The 17,741-nt window shown below is 40.2% G+C and overlaps 1 protein-coding gene across 2 annotated transcripts in view; it reads left to right on the forward strand.

Moving 5' to 3' along the window:
- KCTD9 (potassium channel tetramerization domain containing 9) overlaps window positions 1-16,866 on the forward strand; it is an 81,549-nt gene extending 64,683 nt beyond the window's left edge. Inside the window, exons 10-12 of one of the 2 annotated variants that reach the window (XM_061163862.1) lie at window positions 10,988-11,093; window positions 12,067-12,200; window positions 14,955-16,866. In XM_061163862.1, coding sequence (XP_061019845.1) covers window positions 10,988-11,093; window positions 12,067-12,200; window positions 14,955-15,071 — 357 coding nt within the window. In that variant the 3' untranslated portion in view covers window positions 15,072-16,866. Of the gene's footprint in view, window positions 1-10,987; window positions 11,094-11,590; window positions 12,044-12,066; window positions 12,201-14,954 lie in introns of those variants that run through there. The other variant, XM_061163863.1, reaches the window with a different exon arrangement.
- Window positions 16,867-17,741: the final 875 nt, after the last annotated feature.

Raw genomic sequence — 17,741 nt, forward strand, 5'->3', positions numbered from 1 at the left:
TCAGATCTAATCCCTTGAATCTATTTGTCACTTCTACTGTATAATCATAAGGGATTTAATTTAGGTCATACCTTAGTGACCTAGTGGTTTTCCCTACTTTTTTCAATTTAAGTCTGATTTTTGCAGTAAGGAGCTGATGATCTGAGCTATAGTCAGCTCCAGGTCTTCTTTTTGCTGGCTGTGTAGAGAGAACTTCTCCATCTTTGCCTGCAAAGAATATATTCAATCTGATTTTGGTATTGACCATCTGGTCATATCTATGTGTAGAGTCATCTCTTACACTTTTGGAAGAGGGTGTTTGCTGTGACCAGTGCATTCTCTTGGCAAAACTCTGTTAGCCTTTGCCCTGCTTCATTTTGTACTTCAAGGCCAAACTTGTCTGTTACTCCAGGTATCTCTTGACGTCCTACTTTTGCATTCCGGTCCCCTGTGATGAAAAGGACATCTTTTTTTGGTGTTAGTTCTAGAAGGTCTTGTAGGTCTTCATAGAACCATTCATCTTCAGCTTTTTTGGCATTAGTGGTTGGGGCATAGACTTGGATTACTGTGATGTTGAACAGTTTGCCTTGGAAACGAACCAATATCATTCTGTCATTTTTGAGATTGTACCTGATTCATGGGGTCGCAGAGAGTTGGACATGACTGAGTGACTGAACTGAACTGAACTGCATTTTGGACTCTCTTGTTGCCTATGAGGGCTGCTTCATTCCTTCTAAGGGATTCTTGCCCACCGTAGTAGATATAATGGTCATCTGAGTTAAATTCACCCATTCTGGTCCATTTTAGTGCAGTGATTGCTAAAATCTCGATGTTCTTTCTTGCCATCTCCTGTTGACCACTTCCAGTTTACCTTGATTCATGGACCTAATGCTGGATTTCCCAATATTTCCAATGAAATATTGTTCTTTACAGCATCGCACTTTACTTTCACCACCAGACACATCTACAGCTGGGCATCCTTTCTGCTTTGGCTCAGCCTCTTCATTCCTTCTGGAGTTTTTCTGTACTCCTCTCCAGTAGCATATTGAACACCTACCTACCTGGGGGTGGGGTGGGGGGTGCAGCAGAATGATTCCTCCTTCAGTGCTGTATCTTCTTGTCTTTCCATACTGAACATGGGGTTCTTCAGGCAAGAATGCTGAAGCCATTCCCTTCTCCAGTTGCCCACCTTTTGTCAGAACTCTGCACCATGACGTGCCCATCTTGAGTGTCCCTACATGACATGGCTCATAGTTTCATTGAATTACACAAGGCTGTGATCCATGTGATCATTTTGGTTGGTTTTCTGTGATTATGATTTTCATTTTCTCTGCCCTCTGGTGGATGAGGACAAGAGGCTTGTGTAAGCTCCCTGATAGGAGTCACTGTCTTTAGGGAAAACTGGGTCTTTCTCTGGTGAGCAGGGCCAGTGCTAAGTAAAATTTTAATCCAGTTTTCTGCTGATGGGTGGGACTGTGCTTCCTCCCTGTAGTTTGGCCTGAGGTGGCCCAGACCTAAAGTCTGTAGTCTCTGTCATAGGCTATAGACTCTATGGTAGGTATAAAGACAACCTCCTCCAAAAGGACTTACACCAGCACGCTGTGCCTCCCAGGACTACAGCTGGCAGTGCCCTTGACCCTGCAGCAGGCCACTGTAAACCCAGGCATCTGCTACAGACTCCCAAACACTCACAGGAAAGTCTGGCTCAGTCACTTTTGGAGTCAGTGCTCCTTTCTCCTGGGTCCTGGTGCGCAGAAAGCTTTTTCTGTGTCCTCCAAGAGTCTCTGTTTCCCCAGTCCTGTGGAAGTTCTGTAATCAAATCCTGCTGACCATCAAAGTCAGTTTCCCTTCCCCTTTGCTGGATCTCCATGTTGGGAAGTCTCTTGCAGGGCCTAGAACTTTCTCAAGAGTGCAAGAGCTTCATTGTTTTTATTTTTCTCCAGTCTGTGGAGTGTCCACCCAGCGGCTCTGTGGTGGGGCTAATAGCAACCTCCTCCAAGAGGACTTAGGCCACACGCCGTGCCTCCCAGGACTGCTGCTGCCAGGGCCCCTGTCCCCGTGGCAGGCACTGCTCACCATGCCTCTGCGGAGACACACGCTCACAGGGAGGTCGGCTCAGCCTCTTGTGGAGGGTCACTGCTCCTTTCCCTGGGTCCTGGTGTGCGCAGGGACTTGTTTCCTCCAAGTCTCTGGGAGTGTGAGGTTTGATTTTAAAACTGATTGTGCCCCTCCTACCGTCTTCTTGCCACTTCTCCTTTGTTCTTGGACACGGAGTATCTTTTTTTGGCGGGTTCTAACATCCTCCTGTTGATGGTTGTTCAGTAGCTGATTGTGATTTTGGTGTTCTCACAAAAGACGAGCTCACTTCCTTCTAATCCACCAACTTTGGTGTCTCTGTTGCTTTGGCTATTTGGAATCTTTTGCACTTCCATGCATATTTAAAATTTGTTCTAGTTCTGTAAAAAAATGCCATTGGTAATTTGATAAGGATTTCATGGAATCTGTAGATTGCTTTAGGTAATATGGTCATCTTGACAGTATTCTTCCAGTCCAAGAACATGGTATGTCTTTTCATTTGTTTGTATCATCTTCAATTTCTTTTACGAGCTTCTTACAGTTTACTGAGTATTAGTCTTTTGCCCCCTTAGATATGTTTACTCCTAGGCATTTTATTCTTTGTGCTGCAGTGGTAAATGAGATTGTTTCCTTTCTTTTTCTGATCTTTCATTGTTAATATATAGAAATACAACAGGTTCTTGTGTATTAATTTTCTATCCTACAACTTATCTGAATTTATTGATGAGCTCTAGTAGTTTTCTGATAGCATCTTTAGTAGGATTTTCTATGTAAAGTATCATGTTATATGCAGACAGTAATAGTATTACTTTTTCAATATAGCTTAGCTTTTTTTCCTTTTCTTCTCTGATTGCTGTGGCTAAGACTTCAAAACTGTGTTGAATAAAAGTGGTGAGAGTGAATATCCTTGTCTTGTTCCTAATCTTAAAGGAAATGTTTCAGCTTTTCATGATTGAATATGATGTTAGCTGTGGGTTTGCCATATATTTATTATGTTGAGGTCAGTTCCCTCTGTGCCCACTTTCTGGAGAGTTTTTATCATAAATGCATGTTGAATTTTATTAAAAGCTTTTCCTGCATCGATTGAGATGATCATAAGGTTTTCACTCTTCAATTTGTTAATGTGGTCAATCACACTGATAGGTCTGTGGATATTGAAAAATCCTTGAATCCCTGTGATAAATCCCACTTGATCATAATATGTGATCCTTTTAATGCATTGTTGGATTCGGTTTGCCAATATTTTGCTGAGGATTTTTGCATCTGTGTTCATCAGTGATTTGTTGTTATTCAGTTGCTCAGTTGTGTCTAACTCTTTGCAACTCCATGGAATGCAGCAAGCCAGGCTTCCCTGTCCTTCACTGTCTCCCAGAGTTCACTCAGACTCATGTCTATTGAGTTGGTGATGCCATCCAACCATCTCATCCTCCGTCGTCCCCTTCTGCCATCATTCTTTCCCAGCATCAGGGTCTTTTCCAGTGAGTCGGCTCTTCGCATCAGGTGGCCAAAGCATTGGAGCATCATCATCAGTCCTTCCAGTGAATATTCCAGGTTGATGGTTCAATTCTCACATCTGTACATGACCATTGGAAACACCATAGTTTTGACTAGAGGGACCTTTGTGGGCGAAGTGATGTCTCAGCTTTTTAATACACTTTCTAGGTTTGTCATAGCTTTTCTTCCAGGGAGAAAGAATCTTTTAATTTCACAGCTGCTATCACCATCTATAGTGATTTTAGAGCCCAGCAAAACAAAGTCTGTCACCATTTTCCATTTTTTCCCATGTATTTGGCCATGAAGGATGTGATGTGACTGAATGCCATGGTCTTAGTTTTTTTAATGTTGAGCTTTAAGCCACCTTTTTCACTCACCTCTTTCACCTTCATCAAGAGGCTCTTTAGTTCCTCTTCACTTTCTGCCATTACAGTGGTTGTCATCTGCATATCTGAGGTTGTTGATAATTCTCCCAGGAATCTTGATTCCAACTTGAGCTTCATCCAGCCCAATATTTTGCCTAAAGTACTCTGCATATAAGTTAAATAAGCAGGGTGACAGTATACAACCTTGATGTATTCCTTTCCCAATTTTGAATCAGTCTGTTGTTCCGTGTCTGGTTCAATATCATCAGTAAAATTGGCCTATAATTTCCTTTTTGTGTGGTATCTTCTTTTTCGTGTTTTAGTTGTTATAATTTGCGTTGGTCTCTGCCACACAGCAACACGAAACAGCCGTAACAACACATGTAGCCCCTCCTTCCTGAGCCTCCCTCCCCTCCCCCATCCCATCCCTCCAGATTATCATACAGCGCCAAACTGTCTCCCTGTAACATATAGCAGCTTTTCACCAGCTATCCATCTTACACGTCATAGTGTATATATGTTGATGTTTCTTTCTCCATAAGTAAGTCAGAAAGAGAAAAACAAATATATTAACACATGCATCTGGAATTTAGAAAGATGGTATTGTGTGGTATCTTTGATTCTGGTAGCAGAGTGAAACTGGCCTCACAGAGCTAGTTTGGAAGTGCTCCTTCCTCTGCAGCTTTTTGGGAAGGTTTCAGAAGGATAACTATTAACTCTTCTCTAAATGTTTAATAGATGTTTAATACTCCTGGACTTCTGTTTGTTGGGAGTTTTTTAAGTCACGGATTCAATTTCAGTATTTGTAATTGGTCTGTTCATATTTTCTATTCTTGGTTCAGTTTTGCAAGATTGTACCTTTGTAAGAACTTGTTCGTTTGTTCTAGGTTGCCAATTTTATCGGCATGTAGTTGCTTGTGGTAGTCTCTTATGGTCCTTTGTATTTCCATGGTGTTTGTTGTAATTTCTTTTTCATTTTTATTCCTTTGGGCCTTCTTTTTTTTTCCCTTGGTGAGTCTGGCTAAAGGTTCATCAGGTTTTTTTGTTTGTTTGTTTTTTGTTTTTATCTTTTCCAAGAACCAGCTTTTGGTTTCATTGATCTTTTCGGTTATTAGTCTGTAGTTCTAGTTCATTGATTTCTGCTCTGATCTTTATGATTTCTTTCTACTAACTTTGGGTTTTGTTTGTTCTTTCTCTAGTTGTTTTAGGTGTAACACTGGGTTGTTTGTTTGAGATTTTTCTTTTGTTCTGAGGTAAGTTTTTATCACTATAAACTTCTCTCTTAGAACTGCTTCTGCTGCATCCCATAGGGTTTGGATTGTCATTTTTTCATTTTCGTTTGGCGCTGATGTTTTTTTATTTATTCAGGGATCCATTGGTAGCATATCGTTCATCTTCCACATGTCTGTGGTTTTTGTAATTTTTTCCCCCTTGGATTTGGTTTCTAATCTCATAGCATTATGGTTGGAAAAGATGCTTGATACAATTTTCAGTTTTTTTAAACTTAACCAAGATTTGCCTTGTGGCCCAGCATGTGATAAATTCTGGAGAATGTTCCATGTGCACTTGAAAAGAATGTGTATTCTGCTACTTTGGATGGAATGCTGTATAAATATCAATTTAAGTCCATCTGGTCTAATGTTCCTCTTCAGGCCTGTTTTTCCTTATTGATTTTGTTTGGATGTTCTGTCCACTGATATAAGTGGGGTGTTAAAGTCCCCCACTGTTACTGTGTTAGTCCCTATTTCTTCTTTTATGTATGTTAACATTTGCTTTATATTGGGGTGCTCTTATTTTGGGTGCACATATATTTGTAATCATTATATCTTCTTGGTTTATTCCCTTGGTCATTATGTGGGGTGCATCTTTGTCTCTTGTAACAGTCTTCATTTTAGTCTTTTCTGTCTGATTTGAGTATTGCTACTCCACCTTTCTTTTGATTTCCATTTGCATGGAATACCTTTTTCTGCCCCCTCACTTTCAGTCTGTATGTGTCTAGTTCTGAAGTGGGTCTCCTGTAGACAGCATATCTCTGGGTCTTAATTTTTGTATCCATTCAGCCATTCTTTGTCTTTTAGTTGGAGCATTTAATCCATTTACATTGAAGATAATTATCAATATGTATGTTCTTATTGCCATTTTGTTAATTGTTTTGGATTTGTTTTTGTAGGTCTTTTTTCTTCCTTTCCTCCTTTGTTGTCTTGTGATTTGATGATGATCTTTAATGTTATATTTGGGTTACTTTTTCTTTTTTGTGTATATATTACTGATTTTTTTGTTTATGGTTACCATGAGGTTTTGATATAGAAGTCTATATGATACATTATTAAGTTGCTGATCTCTTAATTTCAAGTGTATTTTTAAAATTCTGCATTCATACTCCTTTCATCTCATGATTACTGGTTTTGATATCATATTTGTGTGTGGATGATTTCCTACCTTTACTGTATGTGAGCTTTCCTGTTTCCTAATATTCTTGTTCCTAGTTGTGGCCTTTTCTTTTCTTTGCAGAGTTCCTTTAGCATTTGTAGTAAAGCTGATGCTGAATTCTCTTAAGTGCTGAATTTTGCTTGTCTGTGAAGGCTTTGATTCCCCCATTGAATCTGAATGAGAGTCTTGCTGGGTAAAGTATTCTTGGTTGTAGGTTTTTCCCTTTCATCATTTTAAATATATCATGCCACTGCCTTCTGGCCTGCAGAGATTCTCGTAAGAAAATGGCTGCTAGTCTTATGGGGATTTTCTTGTATATTATTTGTTGCTTTTCCCTTGTTGTTTTTCATATTTTCTCTTTAAATTTTGTCTTTAAATTAAGTTTGATTATTGTGTGTCTGAGCATGTTTCTTCTTGGGTTAACCCTGAACGGGATGCCCCGTGCGTCCTGGATTTGGGTGACTGTTTCCTTTCCCATGCTATTATCTCTTCAGATATTTTCTCAGGCCCTTTCTCTCCCTCATCTCCTTTTGGGACCTCTATCATGCAAATCTTGATGCATTTGACATTTTTCCCTGAGGTCTCTTAAACTGTCCTCATTTCTTTTCATTATTTTTCCTTATTCTTTTCCATAGCAGTAATTTCCACCAGTCTGTCTTCCAACTCACTAGAAGACAGTTCTTCTCTCTCCTGTTCCTCTGCCTCATTTATTCTGCTGTTGATTCCTTCTGCATGCTTTTCATCTCATTATATTCTTTAACTCTGTTTATTCTTTATATTTTCTAACTCTTTGTTGAGAATTTCTTGCAACTTCTCTCTCTGCATCCATTCTTTTCCAAAGTTCTTGGATCATCTTTACAATCATTACTCTGAACTCTTTCTCAGGTAGATTGCATATCTCCACTTCACTTAGTTGTTCTGAGGTTTTATCTTGTTCTTTTGTCTGGAATATATTCCTTTGCTATCTCACTTTGTTTAAATTTCTATTTATATTTCTTATGCATGTAGTAGCTTAGTAATATTTCTCAACCTTGGGGAAGTGGCCCTCAGTGGGGGCTGCCCTGTGTGTCTAGCAGTACACTCCCTTCTCATCATTAAGGGCCAGGGACCAGCCTGATCCCAGGGTAGTTTCTGACTCATATTGATGGACTTAGTTTTGCAGGATCGTAGTTTTCTTGCTTTAGGTGTCTGCCCCCTGGTGTGTGAGGCTGGTTAGAGGCTTGTTCAGTCTTTCTGGCAGGAGGGGCTCAGGCCTGCCCACTGGTCTGTGGATCTGGGTCCTGGCCCTCTAGTGGGCAAGGCCATGTCCAGGGGCATGTCCAAAGGTTTCTGGGGGCTCAGTAAGCCCATCTGCTGATAGTTGGGGCTGTATTTCTGGCTGTTGGTTGGTTGGCCTGAGGCGTCCCAGCACTGGAGCCTCCATGCTGTTGTGTGGGGCCAGGTCTTGGTGTCAAGGACTCCAGCCGGAGTTCACATAGATTGCCACTATGTCCGCCACCAGCTTAAGAACCCAGTGAGAACTACAACTGCCTCCCACTTGCCACCTCCCTAGGAGACCCTCCAAGACTAGCAGGTAGGTCTGGCCCAGGCTTCTGTGGAATCAGTGCTTTTGACCTGGGTTCCAGTGTGTGTAAGATCTTATCTGAGCTCTCCAAGAGTTGAGTCTCTTTCCCATGGTCCCCTTTGTTTCCCTCAAGCTACAACCAAGTCCTTCTGGCTTTCAGAGCTCTTACTCCTGGAGGAGAACTTTTGTGATGTAATTATTCTCCAGTCTATGGGTTGCCCAGCTGGGTGATATGAGGTTTGACTGTATTATAAGTGCACCCCTCCTACCATCTCGGGGTTCCTTCTTTATGTGTTTGGATGTAGAGTATCTTCTTTGGGTAGATTCCAGTCATTTTTATGGATAGTTGTTTATTGTGATTTTGGTGAGCTCATAAGAAGATATGAGCTCAAGGTCCTTTTACTCTGCCATCTTTGTCTTGCAGTGGCCTATGTAATTTTAACGGATACATACTAAAAGTGCTGCAGAACTGCAAGTTTATTGATTAACATGGCTCATGTTGAGGAGTCACCGCCCAGAGTGTGGGGGCTGTGAAAGTAAAAACTAGTGGCTGGTTGTCTTTGGCACTTGAAGATGGCTGCTGCTGAACAGTCACATGTACTGCAGTGTCCACAGAGTATGAGGTCAGCTAAGCACAAGATGCACCTGATGTTCCCACCCCTCTTGTTGAACTTCTCCCTGATTGATCCCTGTGGGCTGTGAAACCTTTCTGCAGGAACCCTCCAATTCTGCTGTCAACCAGGGTGACCTGAGCTGCTGTCGGGTTTCATGTATGAGCTGCACCCTCTCTTCTGTCAGTGCCTGTGGAATGCGTCTTCCGCCTGCTCCGCCTTTCATTATTGACTTTAGCCTGCTGTGCAGAAGCTGGTATAATAATTCAGCTCTTATGAATGCATTGCACATTCCTAGTGCAAGACTTAACAGATGATAAGACCTGGAAGGGACACTGATGATAAGTATGACCCTGTCTTACAGACTCAGAAACTGAAATGTGCCCTTACCCAAGCCGCGAAGGCTGGTTCGTCAGCAGCATTAGAGCTAGACTCTAAAGCAGGTGTTTTCTTTTCCTTATGTCTTTCTTGATGACTTTTTCCTTTGGAAAATGTGAAATATAGACAAAAATGAGCTGGTGTAGTGAATCCCTTTGTATCTCCGTTACTCAGCATCAACAGTATCAGTGTTTAAACAGTTGTGTATTGTCTGTACCTCTCCTCAGAGTATTTTTGAAGCAACTTATTTCACCTGTAAATATTTTATTCTCTTAAAGACAAGGACCATTTTTCAAACAGTCTTTGGCTTTTTAATAGTTTTATTTATTTATTTGGCTGTTTTGGGTCTTTGTTGATGTGTAGGCCTTTCTCTAGTTGCAGCAAGTGGTGACTGCTTTCGTTGCAGTGCATGGGTTTCTTATTTCGGTGGCTCCTCTTATTACAGAGCATGAGCTCCAGAGCATTTGGACTTGAGTAGTTAACGGCACTTGGGTTTCAGAGCACAGGCTCAGTAGTTGTGCACCAAGCTTTGATGCCTGGTGGCATGTGGGACCTTCTTGGACCAGGGATCAAACCCATGTCTCCTGCATTAGCTGGCAGACTCTACCACTGAGCCACTAAGGAAGCCCTAAGCATAGTCTTAATATCATTATCCTTTTCAAAAACATTAATAACTGCTTTCATCAAAACCACTGCCCCTTGATACAGTAAATAGCCCAAATCTCCTAACTATAATGCTGACTTCCTTAGTAGCTGCAGGTGAGTGGCTGAGGTGTCAGTGTTGGTGACCTGCTTTTACCATTTGATGAATAGAGGGTGAAATACTTTTTGTGGTTTTTGAAGAGAAAAAAATCTCACTGAGTTTCTCATATACTTCTCTGTGAGATTCCATAGTACAGCCTTGAGTAGAGAACAGTACTTACATTATAACCTTGGGAACTTTTGATAATACTTATATTCTACCTGGGAGCATTACATTGAGAACCAGAGAGATTTATTTTCAGATATCACTTTCCTGTCCTGTTACAATATATTTTCAAGTACATAAAATCTAATCATCTTTGAGTTATCTTCTAGGTCCTCATTATCCTACCTGTCAGTCTGAGCTTCTGAACTACCTCGTCTTAAAGCACAGGCATGAATGGAAATGCAAACCTGTTTGTCAGTTATCTGTGATTTGAAATGGTCTGTAGTTTATCTTCTGTTCACTAGAATTGGCTGTGGCTGAATAAAACTGCATTTATGAGACAAGGATTTTTCTTGGTATGGGTATCACATAACTTAATCAGGCTTAGGCGTTTAGATTTCCTCATTGATCTAATTATAATAACAATTGCAATTATCATTTCTGTAATGTCTGAGGGTTTTTAGAATACTTTTTACCTTCTACTTTGGCCCCAATTAGCAAAGGTCTAACGTTATCACTGACTTTATAGATAGCTTCCTACCATATCCAGTAATTGTTAGACATCACATCTGATGGCATTGAATTTAAAGTTCCAAAATATACTTTCTGACTTTTTCCTCTTTATATCTTGAACTTCCATTTGGGTACTCAGGGTTGACAATGTTTTGGAGCGAAGGTTGGTACAGAAAGACCCTACGAGCAACTTGGTGGTGTTTGTAGCTAGATGGCACCTTTCATTGCTGGCCTTAGCAGTCCGACCTTTGAAATGAAGGTAGTGACAACATTACTGAGCATCAGAAATTTCATTCTTGTAGTAATAAGAGAAGATCTAGATCCCTAACAGCTTAATGCTTTCTTCAGACATTAACTGTTACACTGTCATGAGCTGGGCTGTTTATATGCCCAGGGCTGTTTATAAAAATAGAAATAGGTATATCATAGTCCTCCCTCCCCAGCTTCTTTATCTAAACTCTTTTCATGTAAAGCAGGAATGCTATTGTTTGTTTGGCTTTTTTTCTTTTAAAACAACTATTGGAAAAACTTCTCACAATTATTGTAAACAAAACAGTTGATTGTGAGTATATCAGATTTTTTTTTTCTTTTACTGTTTGAGCCAATTTTTTCTAGTCCAAACAAAATTCTGAACCATAATAAACACAGACTTTACTCTTTCCTTGGCCAGTGTGCAAATCTCCAGGGCGTCAAGATGCTGTGTTCTAATGCAGAGGGAGCATCCTTGAAGCTGTGTAATTTTGAAGATCCCTCTGGTCTCAAAGCCAATTTAGAAGGTAAGAGTCTCTCTGTAATTACCTTCTCTAAAGTAAAAACACACCATTAAGTAAAAAGCCCAGGAAAATAATTGTTACTGGTAAAACATAACCATAGGGAGGAACATTTCTTCTGTCTTCGGGGATTTGCAAAGGGCTAAGCCATTGTTTGGTCTCAGTAATGGAAACCAGCATGCTGAACTCAGGAAATGTGGCCTCCAGTATTTAAGGAAGCTTCAGCTGGAGATAAGTATCAACATCTTAAATGTCCAAACAGAACAGCATTGTTTTTTAAACTTTTTATTTAATAATGTTTCAGGTGGACAATAAAGGGACTCAACCATACATAAACAAGCATTCTCCCCTAAATTCCCCTCCAGTCCAGGCTGACACATAACATTGAGCAGAGTTCCCTATGCCATGTAGTCGGTTCTTGTCGGTTATCCATTTTAAATATAGCAGTGTGTACCTGTCCCTCCCTATCTCCCTAACTATCGCTTCCTCCATCCTTTCCCCAGGGCACCATAACAGAACACCAGAGTCTTAACGTGGACCAAAATGAAGAACTTCAGTTTGCATAAAGCCAGGCAGTTTTTTTTTTTTTAAATCACTTTTGGATGTAATATTTTGTTTATGAATTCCTTATTGCTTTGTTTTGTCCATGAACTTGTCATTTTGTTTATTTGTATATCTAGAAGACACACAACTCATTTCCATCACCATAAGTTTTTGGAAGCATATTTAAAAGTGCAAACTCTGGGACCAAATTGAATTCTTCCCTCAAAAATACAGATTAAAACACGAATTCTTAATTCATAGTATAAGCAAACAGATTGTTAACAAAGAACTCCATATGTATGTACATTGGTCAAGAGACAAGTTTATATAATTCAGTCATTTCCAAAGGATGCAGAGGTCAACCTTTACCCCTGTTAAGTCATCTTGCATCTTTTGAAGATAAATGACTATAAATACTAAAATATACTCACTTTAGGTGCTAATCTGAAAGGTGTGGATATGGAAGGAAGTCAGATGACAGGAATTAACCTGAGAGTTGCGACCTTAAAGAACGCAAAGTTGAAGAACTGTAACCTCAGAGGGGCAACTTTGGCAGGAACTGATTTGGAGGTGAGTCACTGAGTTTTTGTTCATCCAGAATGACTGAGTAGCTCCTGCAAAATGTATTGAAATAAAACAAAGTAGTTGGCTGTTCAGTACTGCCAGGTAACGCGCCACTGTGCTGATGGAATGCTTTTCTTTCAGTTGCTTGTTTAAACAAATTTGAATTCCAGAGCAGAATCTGCTTACCTAAGTTACAGACACTAGGTTCAGCCTTTATTTTTCACTGGAGTAGAATTCCTTTGCCGTGTTGTTAGTGTCTGCTGGTACTACAGCGGCAGCCACAGGTACGCGTCCATCCCATCCCGCGCTCTCGGCCGTCACAGAGGGCTGAGCGGAGCTCCCGGGCTGCATGCCGCCGCCCGCTGTCTGCTTCACACACGCTGGTGTGTAGGTCAGGGCTGCGCGCTCCGTGGGTCTCACTCCTTCCCTGCCCTGTGTCTGCAAGTCTGTCCTCTGCGTCCCTTGCCCTGCCCTGCCAACGGGTTCATCAGTGCCAGTTTTCTAGATTGCATATTTGAAGACTCATCTGGCATTCAGTCTGAGCTGATTTCTCCTCTTTTCCTTGGATCTCCCTCAGGTAGATATACTTGATAGATGTTTTTTTAATCCACTTGATTGTGGTTTTCTTAAATTTTAATTCCAAACAGAATTAAATGGGGCCAGATTATTTCTTAAACTTCTTGAGAAATTGAAATGATATCTGTGTTTGAAATCAGGTTCAGGGAATGCCTGTTCTAAATTGGCATCATATTCTTTTTTGAATCTCAATCTGAGACTTCAGTTCTGTCCAGCCAGTCATCTTTTTCATCCGAGTTGTCTGCTATATATCCTCTTGAGCTGCAGATCGAGCTGGCAGACTGCACGGCAGTTAACGGGTCTGTATCGCTGTCTGGTGGCTCTTTCTGCAACGACGGGCATGTTCTGTGGCTGTGCTGTTCAGTCCAGCACCTACCAGCCACATCTGGCTATTTGAGGGATGGATTTGTAAATTGTATTTAATTAAAATTCATTTAAATGTAAACTGCTATATGTGACTAGGAGTATTATACTGAACAATACAGACCTATACAAGAAAATCTGGCATAGATGGGATTCTAGAGAATAGGATGTCAATATTTAGCTTGTTGATTTTTTAAAAAATGTTTTCATCGTGTTCTTTTTTCGTTATAATACTAAGAGTACTGTTTCTGTGTTTTTGTCTGTCCTCCTTTCACTCTATACTTCCTTCCTATGCAGTCTTATTCAGTCCTAAGGTCCACAGTACAATCCTTAATTCAGTGATCCTGTTTCATGGCCAGCATCTAGATTTCTCATCTGAATTCACCTTCTCTTGATAGCTCTTAGCAACACAGCAGCAGGCCCCGTTGAACTTGAAGGCAAAAAGAACCATCTTAAGAATGAAGGTATAAATGTATTACAGTAGGTTTATAATACAGTTATTTAATTTTTAAAATATCGTTACTGTCACCTAAGATGAGCATTTTTTCCCTTTGTTTCAGTTAGCATGTGACTACACGTGAGTTCTTTATCTAAACAGTAGAAAGCCTCCCTTTGATTGCAAAGACTAATCAGGATGACTGTTGGGACAGCTGCTAACCCTCTATCCTAAAAGGTTATGTGCAGTCACCCTTCTCTCTAACCATCATCCCCACCATCCCCAGGGACTTAGCCAAAAATCCCTGTCCCCATCTGTCGCTTTCTGATCTCAAGGGAAATTTGAAAGCAGCTACCAGTTGTGGTAGTTACACTGCTGTATACAGATCTGTTAAAACTCACTGAATTTTATACATAATTGGGGGGTTAAAAAAAGGCAATTCCTTACTCTAAGAATGTTAATGTTAGGCAGTTACATGATACAATTTACTTATTAAGTAAAATCCCTTTCTCTGTTTAAAAATCTGAGCCTTCCCCACCTCCATGCCTTTCATTATTGTTCATGGATTGTGGTAAAACCATTAAGTCACTCATTCGTGTCGGACTCTCTTGTAACCCAATGGACTATAGCCCACCAGGCTCCTCTGTCCATCAGATTCTCTAGACAAGAATACTGGAGTGAGTTGCCAGGCCCTCCTCCAGGGGATCCTCTCAGACCTGGGGATCCAACTCACATCTCCTGCATTTGTAGGCAGGTTCTTTACCACCAGCGCCACCTGGGAAGCCCCAGAGAGATGTGTAACTAAATCATTTGGCTGAATACCTGAAACTAACACAACATGGTCAATCAGCTGGGTGTGTTTTCATCACCAAGTCACGCGACCCCATGGACTGTAAACCCGCAGGCTCCTCTGTCCATGGGATTTTCCAGGCAAGAATACTGGAATGGGTTGCCATTTCTTTCTCCAAAATCAACTGTACTCCAATATAAATTTTAAAAAAAGCACAAAGATTATCTCAGGTCCCAGAAATCAGTTTCTGACACTCAGAGCCTCTGAGTTTGTCTGGCAGTGGAGCTGCCCCATATTCCCAGGGAAGCCCATAAAATTGTTTAGATACACTTTACATTCTGGATTTTAAATGCTTCATTGTTGACCTTTGTTGGTACATATTTGTGGTGGTCAGCCTAAGTAAGCATCAACTAAAGAGAAAAAATACAGATAGAAGAAAATATGGCTTTCTCCTAAAACTTCTGAAAGTTTTCCATAAATAACTGAGTTTTATTCTATAGGAACCTTTTCCTGATAGGCCCCAGGAACCATTTTAAGAGGAAACAGATATGCGCTTCAATCTGTTAGTTCCATGAATACCATTTGTGTCCTGCAGAACTGTGACCTGTCTGGGTGTGACCTTCAAGAAGCCAACCTGAGGGGTTCCAACGTGAAGGGCGCCATCTTTGAAGAGATGCTGACACCGCTGCACATGTCCCAGAGCGTCAGATGAGAGGCCTGCAGGGGGACGTGCCGAAGACGACAGATGCTTCCCCTATCACTCTTCTTTCTCCACCCACTCAGTTATCTAGAAGAAATAACACTGTACGGGAATTAAAAAAACATTTAGAGGATTATGCTTGTTCTCAGAGGTGCATAAGAGGAAAAAAGTGACTTTTTTCCCCACATTCTGGGTTTTAACAGAGAAGCACTCCTTCAGTAGATTTAGGGAAGCTAGATTAGATTGCTGCCTTTGGAGTGGAGTAGGGGGATTTGCCTGGTGGCCTTGCGACCAGGAATAAATAGTATCTATTATATTTGCTTTTAAATAGGCATGATGTTGAAATACCATCTGGGTTTGAAATGCATTTGAGGATTTTAATTTATGAAAAGCACAACATATGCAATTATATTTATTGACTCTATAGATGCAGTACGGATATTTAAATTGTTGAACTTTACAATTTTGCAGAAGTCGTTCAGGTTTCTAAATAGCTTTAGTGGGGGCCTCTCCTACTTTGAGTATGTGTCACACCGTGTGAAGATGGTAAGATCAGACTCCCCAAGGCTCTCTTTTCAGGTTCATTTTAAGAATTTTTTTTTTTAAGAACAAAACAGTAGCTAAATTAAAGAAACCCTGTTACTGATTGAGATAGAGTGGCAGGAAAGAGACATCATATATACATCATTGTCAGCTAAAGTTTCAGTGGAACTCTGTGGATGGCAAACAATTTACCTACAGCTTTTAACTGAGCTTTCAACTTGCAATTTCATTCTTAGCAAGCTCCACTCCAGGCCAGCCCAGGCGATTTATCTCTTTACACTACTCGCTTAGTCCCTCCCCGTACCGTCAAAACAAGCATAGGAAGAGGGTTGAAAACCAAAAACATAATTAACATTCATTTAACTCAAATGCCTGATAAACAAGACCAGCTTGGAAATAGGTGTGAAATCCAAACCCACTGCCATCAAAGCTATAAAATATGAATGAATATGGCAGAGTCATCTTTTAGAAGTCAACAGAGTGGAACTGCAGCTCTGACCCTACAGTGGGGAACGAAGAATTTTAAACTGACAGTTTGACTACAGTTATCAAAAAGCTTAAACGGAAGTAAAGGTATGTGGCTGGTGCCAAGATGGACTATCAATTCAGTGAGCACCTTGGTTCTTACAGTTCTGGTGTGTTGTATTTTAACACATTCTAGCCTGGCTTCCTCGAGTCACTTGCTCTGCAGGGGCAGGGCCTGAACTTCCTTACCAGTAACTGGTGTGTCCTTATGTCGACCCCAAGAGCAGGGATGTAAGCTGTGTCCAAATGGGCTCTGAATTCTCCAGACTCATCCGTGTGAGGCAAGGAATCGTTAAAAACCACTTTGTCTCCTGTGGGAGAATGACATGTCTTCAGTATTTACATAGCTTATTCTTCTATACATATGCAAAGCTTTCCTTAACAGTAAAGGGTACATATGCATAAGTGGGAGGAGATAGACCTTTACAGGTGAAGGAAAGCAACTTCAGAAATGAATTATTTTCTTTGCTTTATTATTTTTACCAAGACAGAGAAGTATTGTATTGAGAGATAATCTATTTTCATAATCAATATGTGCCTAAATTATATTTAAATCATTTCACTCTGTACTATATTTTCAATAATTAGAGAATGTGTTGTTCATCCACTTAAGGGTACCTCTGTAGACATAACCTAAACCTGCAGAAGAATCTGAAAGATCCAAACACAGTATGCTTAGAAAATGCAGATTTTGGATCTAATGTGTCCTGCATTAATAAATGATGTGAAATGTTGAAAAGGCGTTTCTTGTCTTGCTTTTGAAAATTAGAACTTTCCAAATTTACTTAATTTCTTCAGTATGCATTTAAGACCAGCCCTGAGGGTCTGTGTGAAAAAGAAGAAAGTGCCTTTAAACTTATTTCTTGAAGCATGATTATTTTATGATCCTCCTCTTAAAATCCACCATGCTAACAACACAGACATTTCATTAATGCTGAACAAAAGAAAAAGCTGTCTTCCAAGAACTCATTTGTGTTACTGTTTAGCTGATGAACATTTTTACCTGTTAGCTTTGTTGGGTTTGTGAAATACATTGTCCCTAAAGTGTTGTTGCTTGACAACCAGGAGAAAGAAGTTTAAGCAGGAAGGAACGTTTCAAACTAGTAAAACATCCCGTTAACCCTTGTAATGAAATATGATTGTACACATAGGTTTAAAACACAGTTGTTTTGGGAGGGGCGGAAAAGGCTAGAAAAGGGTTTTAAACTAGATAAGCTAATGATCTACATTGAGAAAATTTGTACTCATGTACCTGTTTAGAGCAATATGTATTATGCTGTAATAGTCTTTCAGCTGTAATTTCAAAGCAATGAAATACTGTATATTCATTTTCTTACAAAGCTTACCATCATAAATCAAGACAGGGTATTTTCTCTAACTCTTCATTTTATGAATTGGCAATAAATCTACCCCTAGTCAACTTTAAATCTTTAACATATGAAAAACCCTAGCAGTTTTTAAATCTCCAAGGAAATAGTCTTTAAAAGGTACAACTCTACAAGGAAAAGTAGTTATTATTTTTCACAAAGTACCTTAGGCAGGGATTAATTATCTGAAACCCTGTCACAACCTTAGATATGTCAGCAGGAGTTCATGAGTCCTTCCTGCTGAGAT

Source organism: Dama dama, chromosome 16 (assembly GCF_033118175.1).
Source record: "Dama dama isolate Ldn47 chromosome 16, ASM3311817v1, whole genome shotgun sequence".
Taxonomy (NCBI): domain Eukaryota; kingdom Metazoa; phylum Chordata; class Mammalia; order Artiodactyla; family Cervidae; genus Dama; species Dama dama.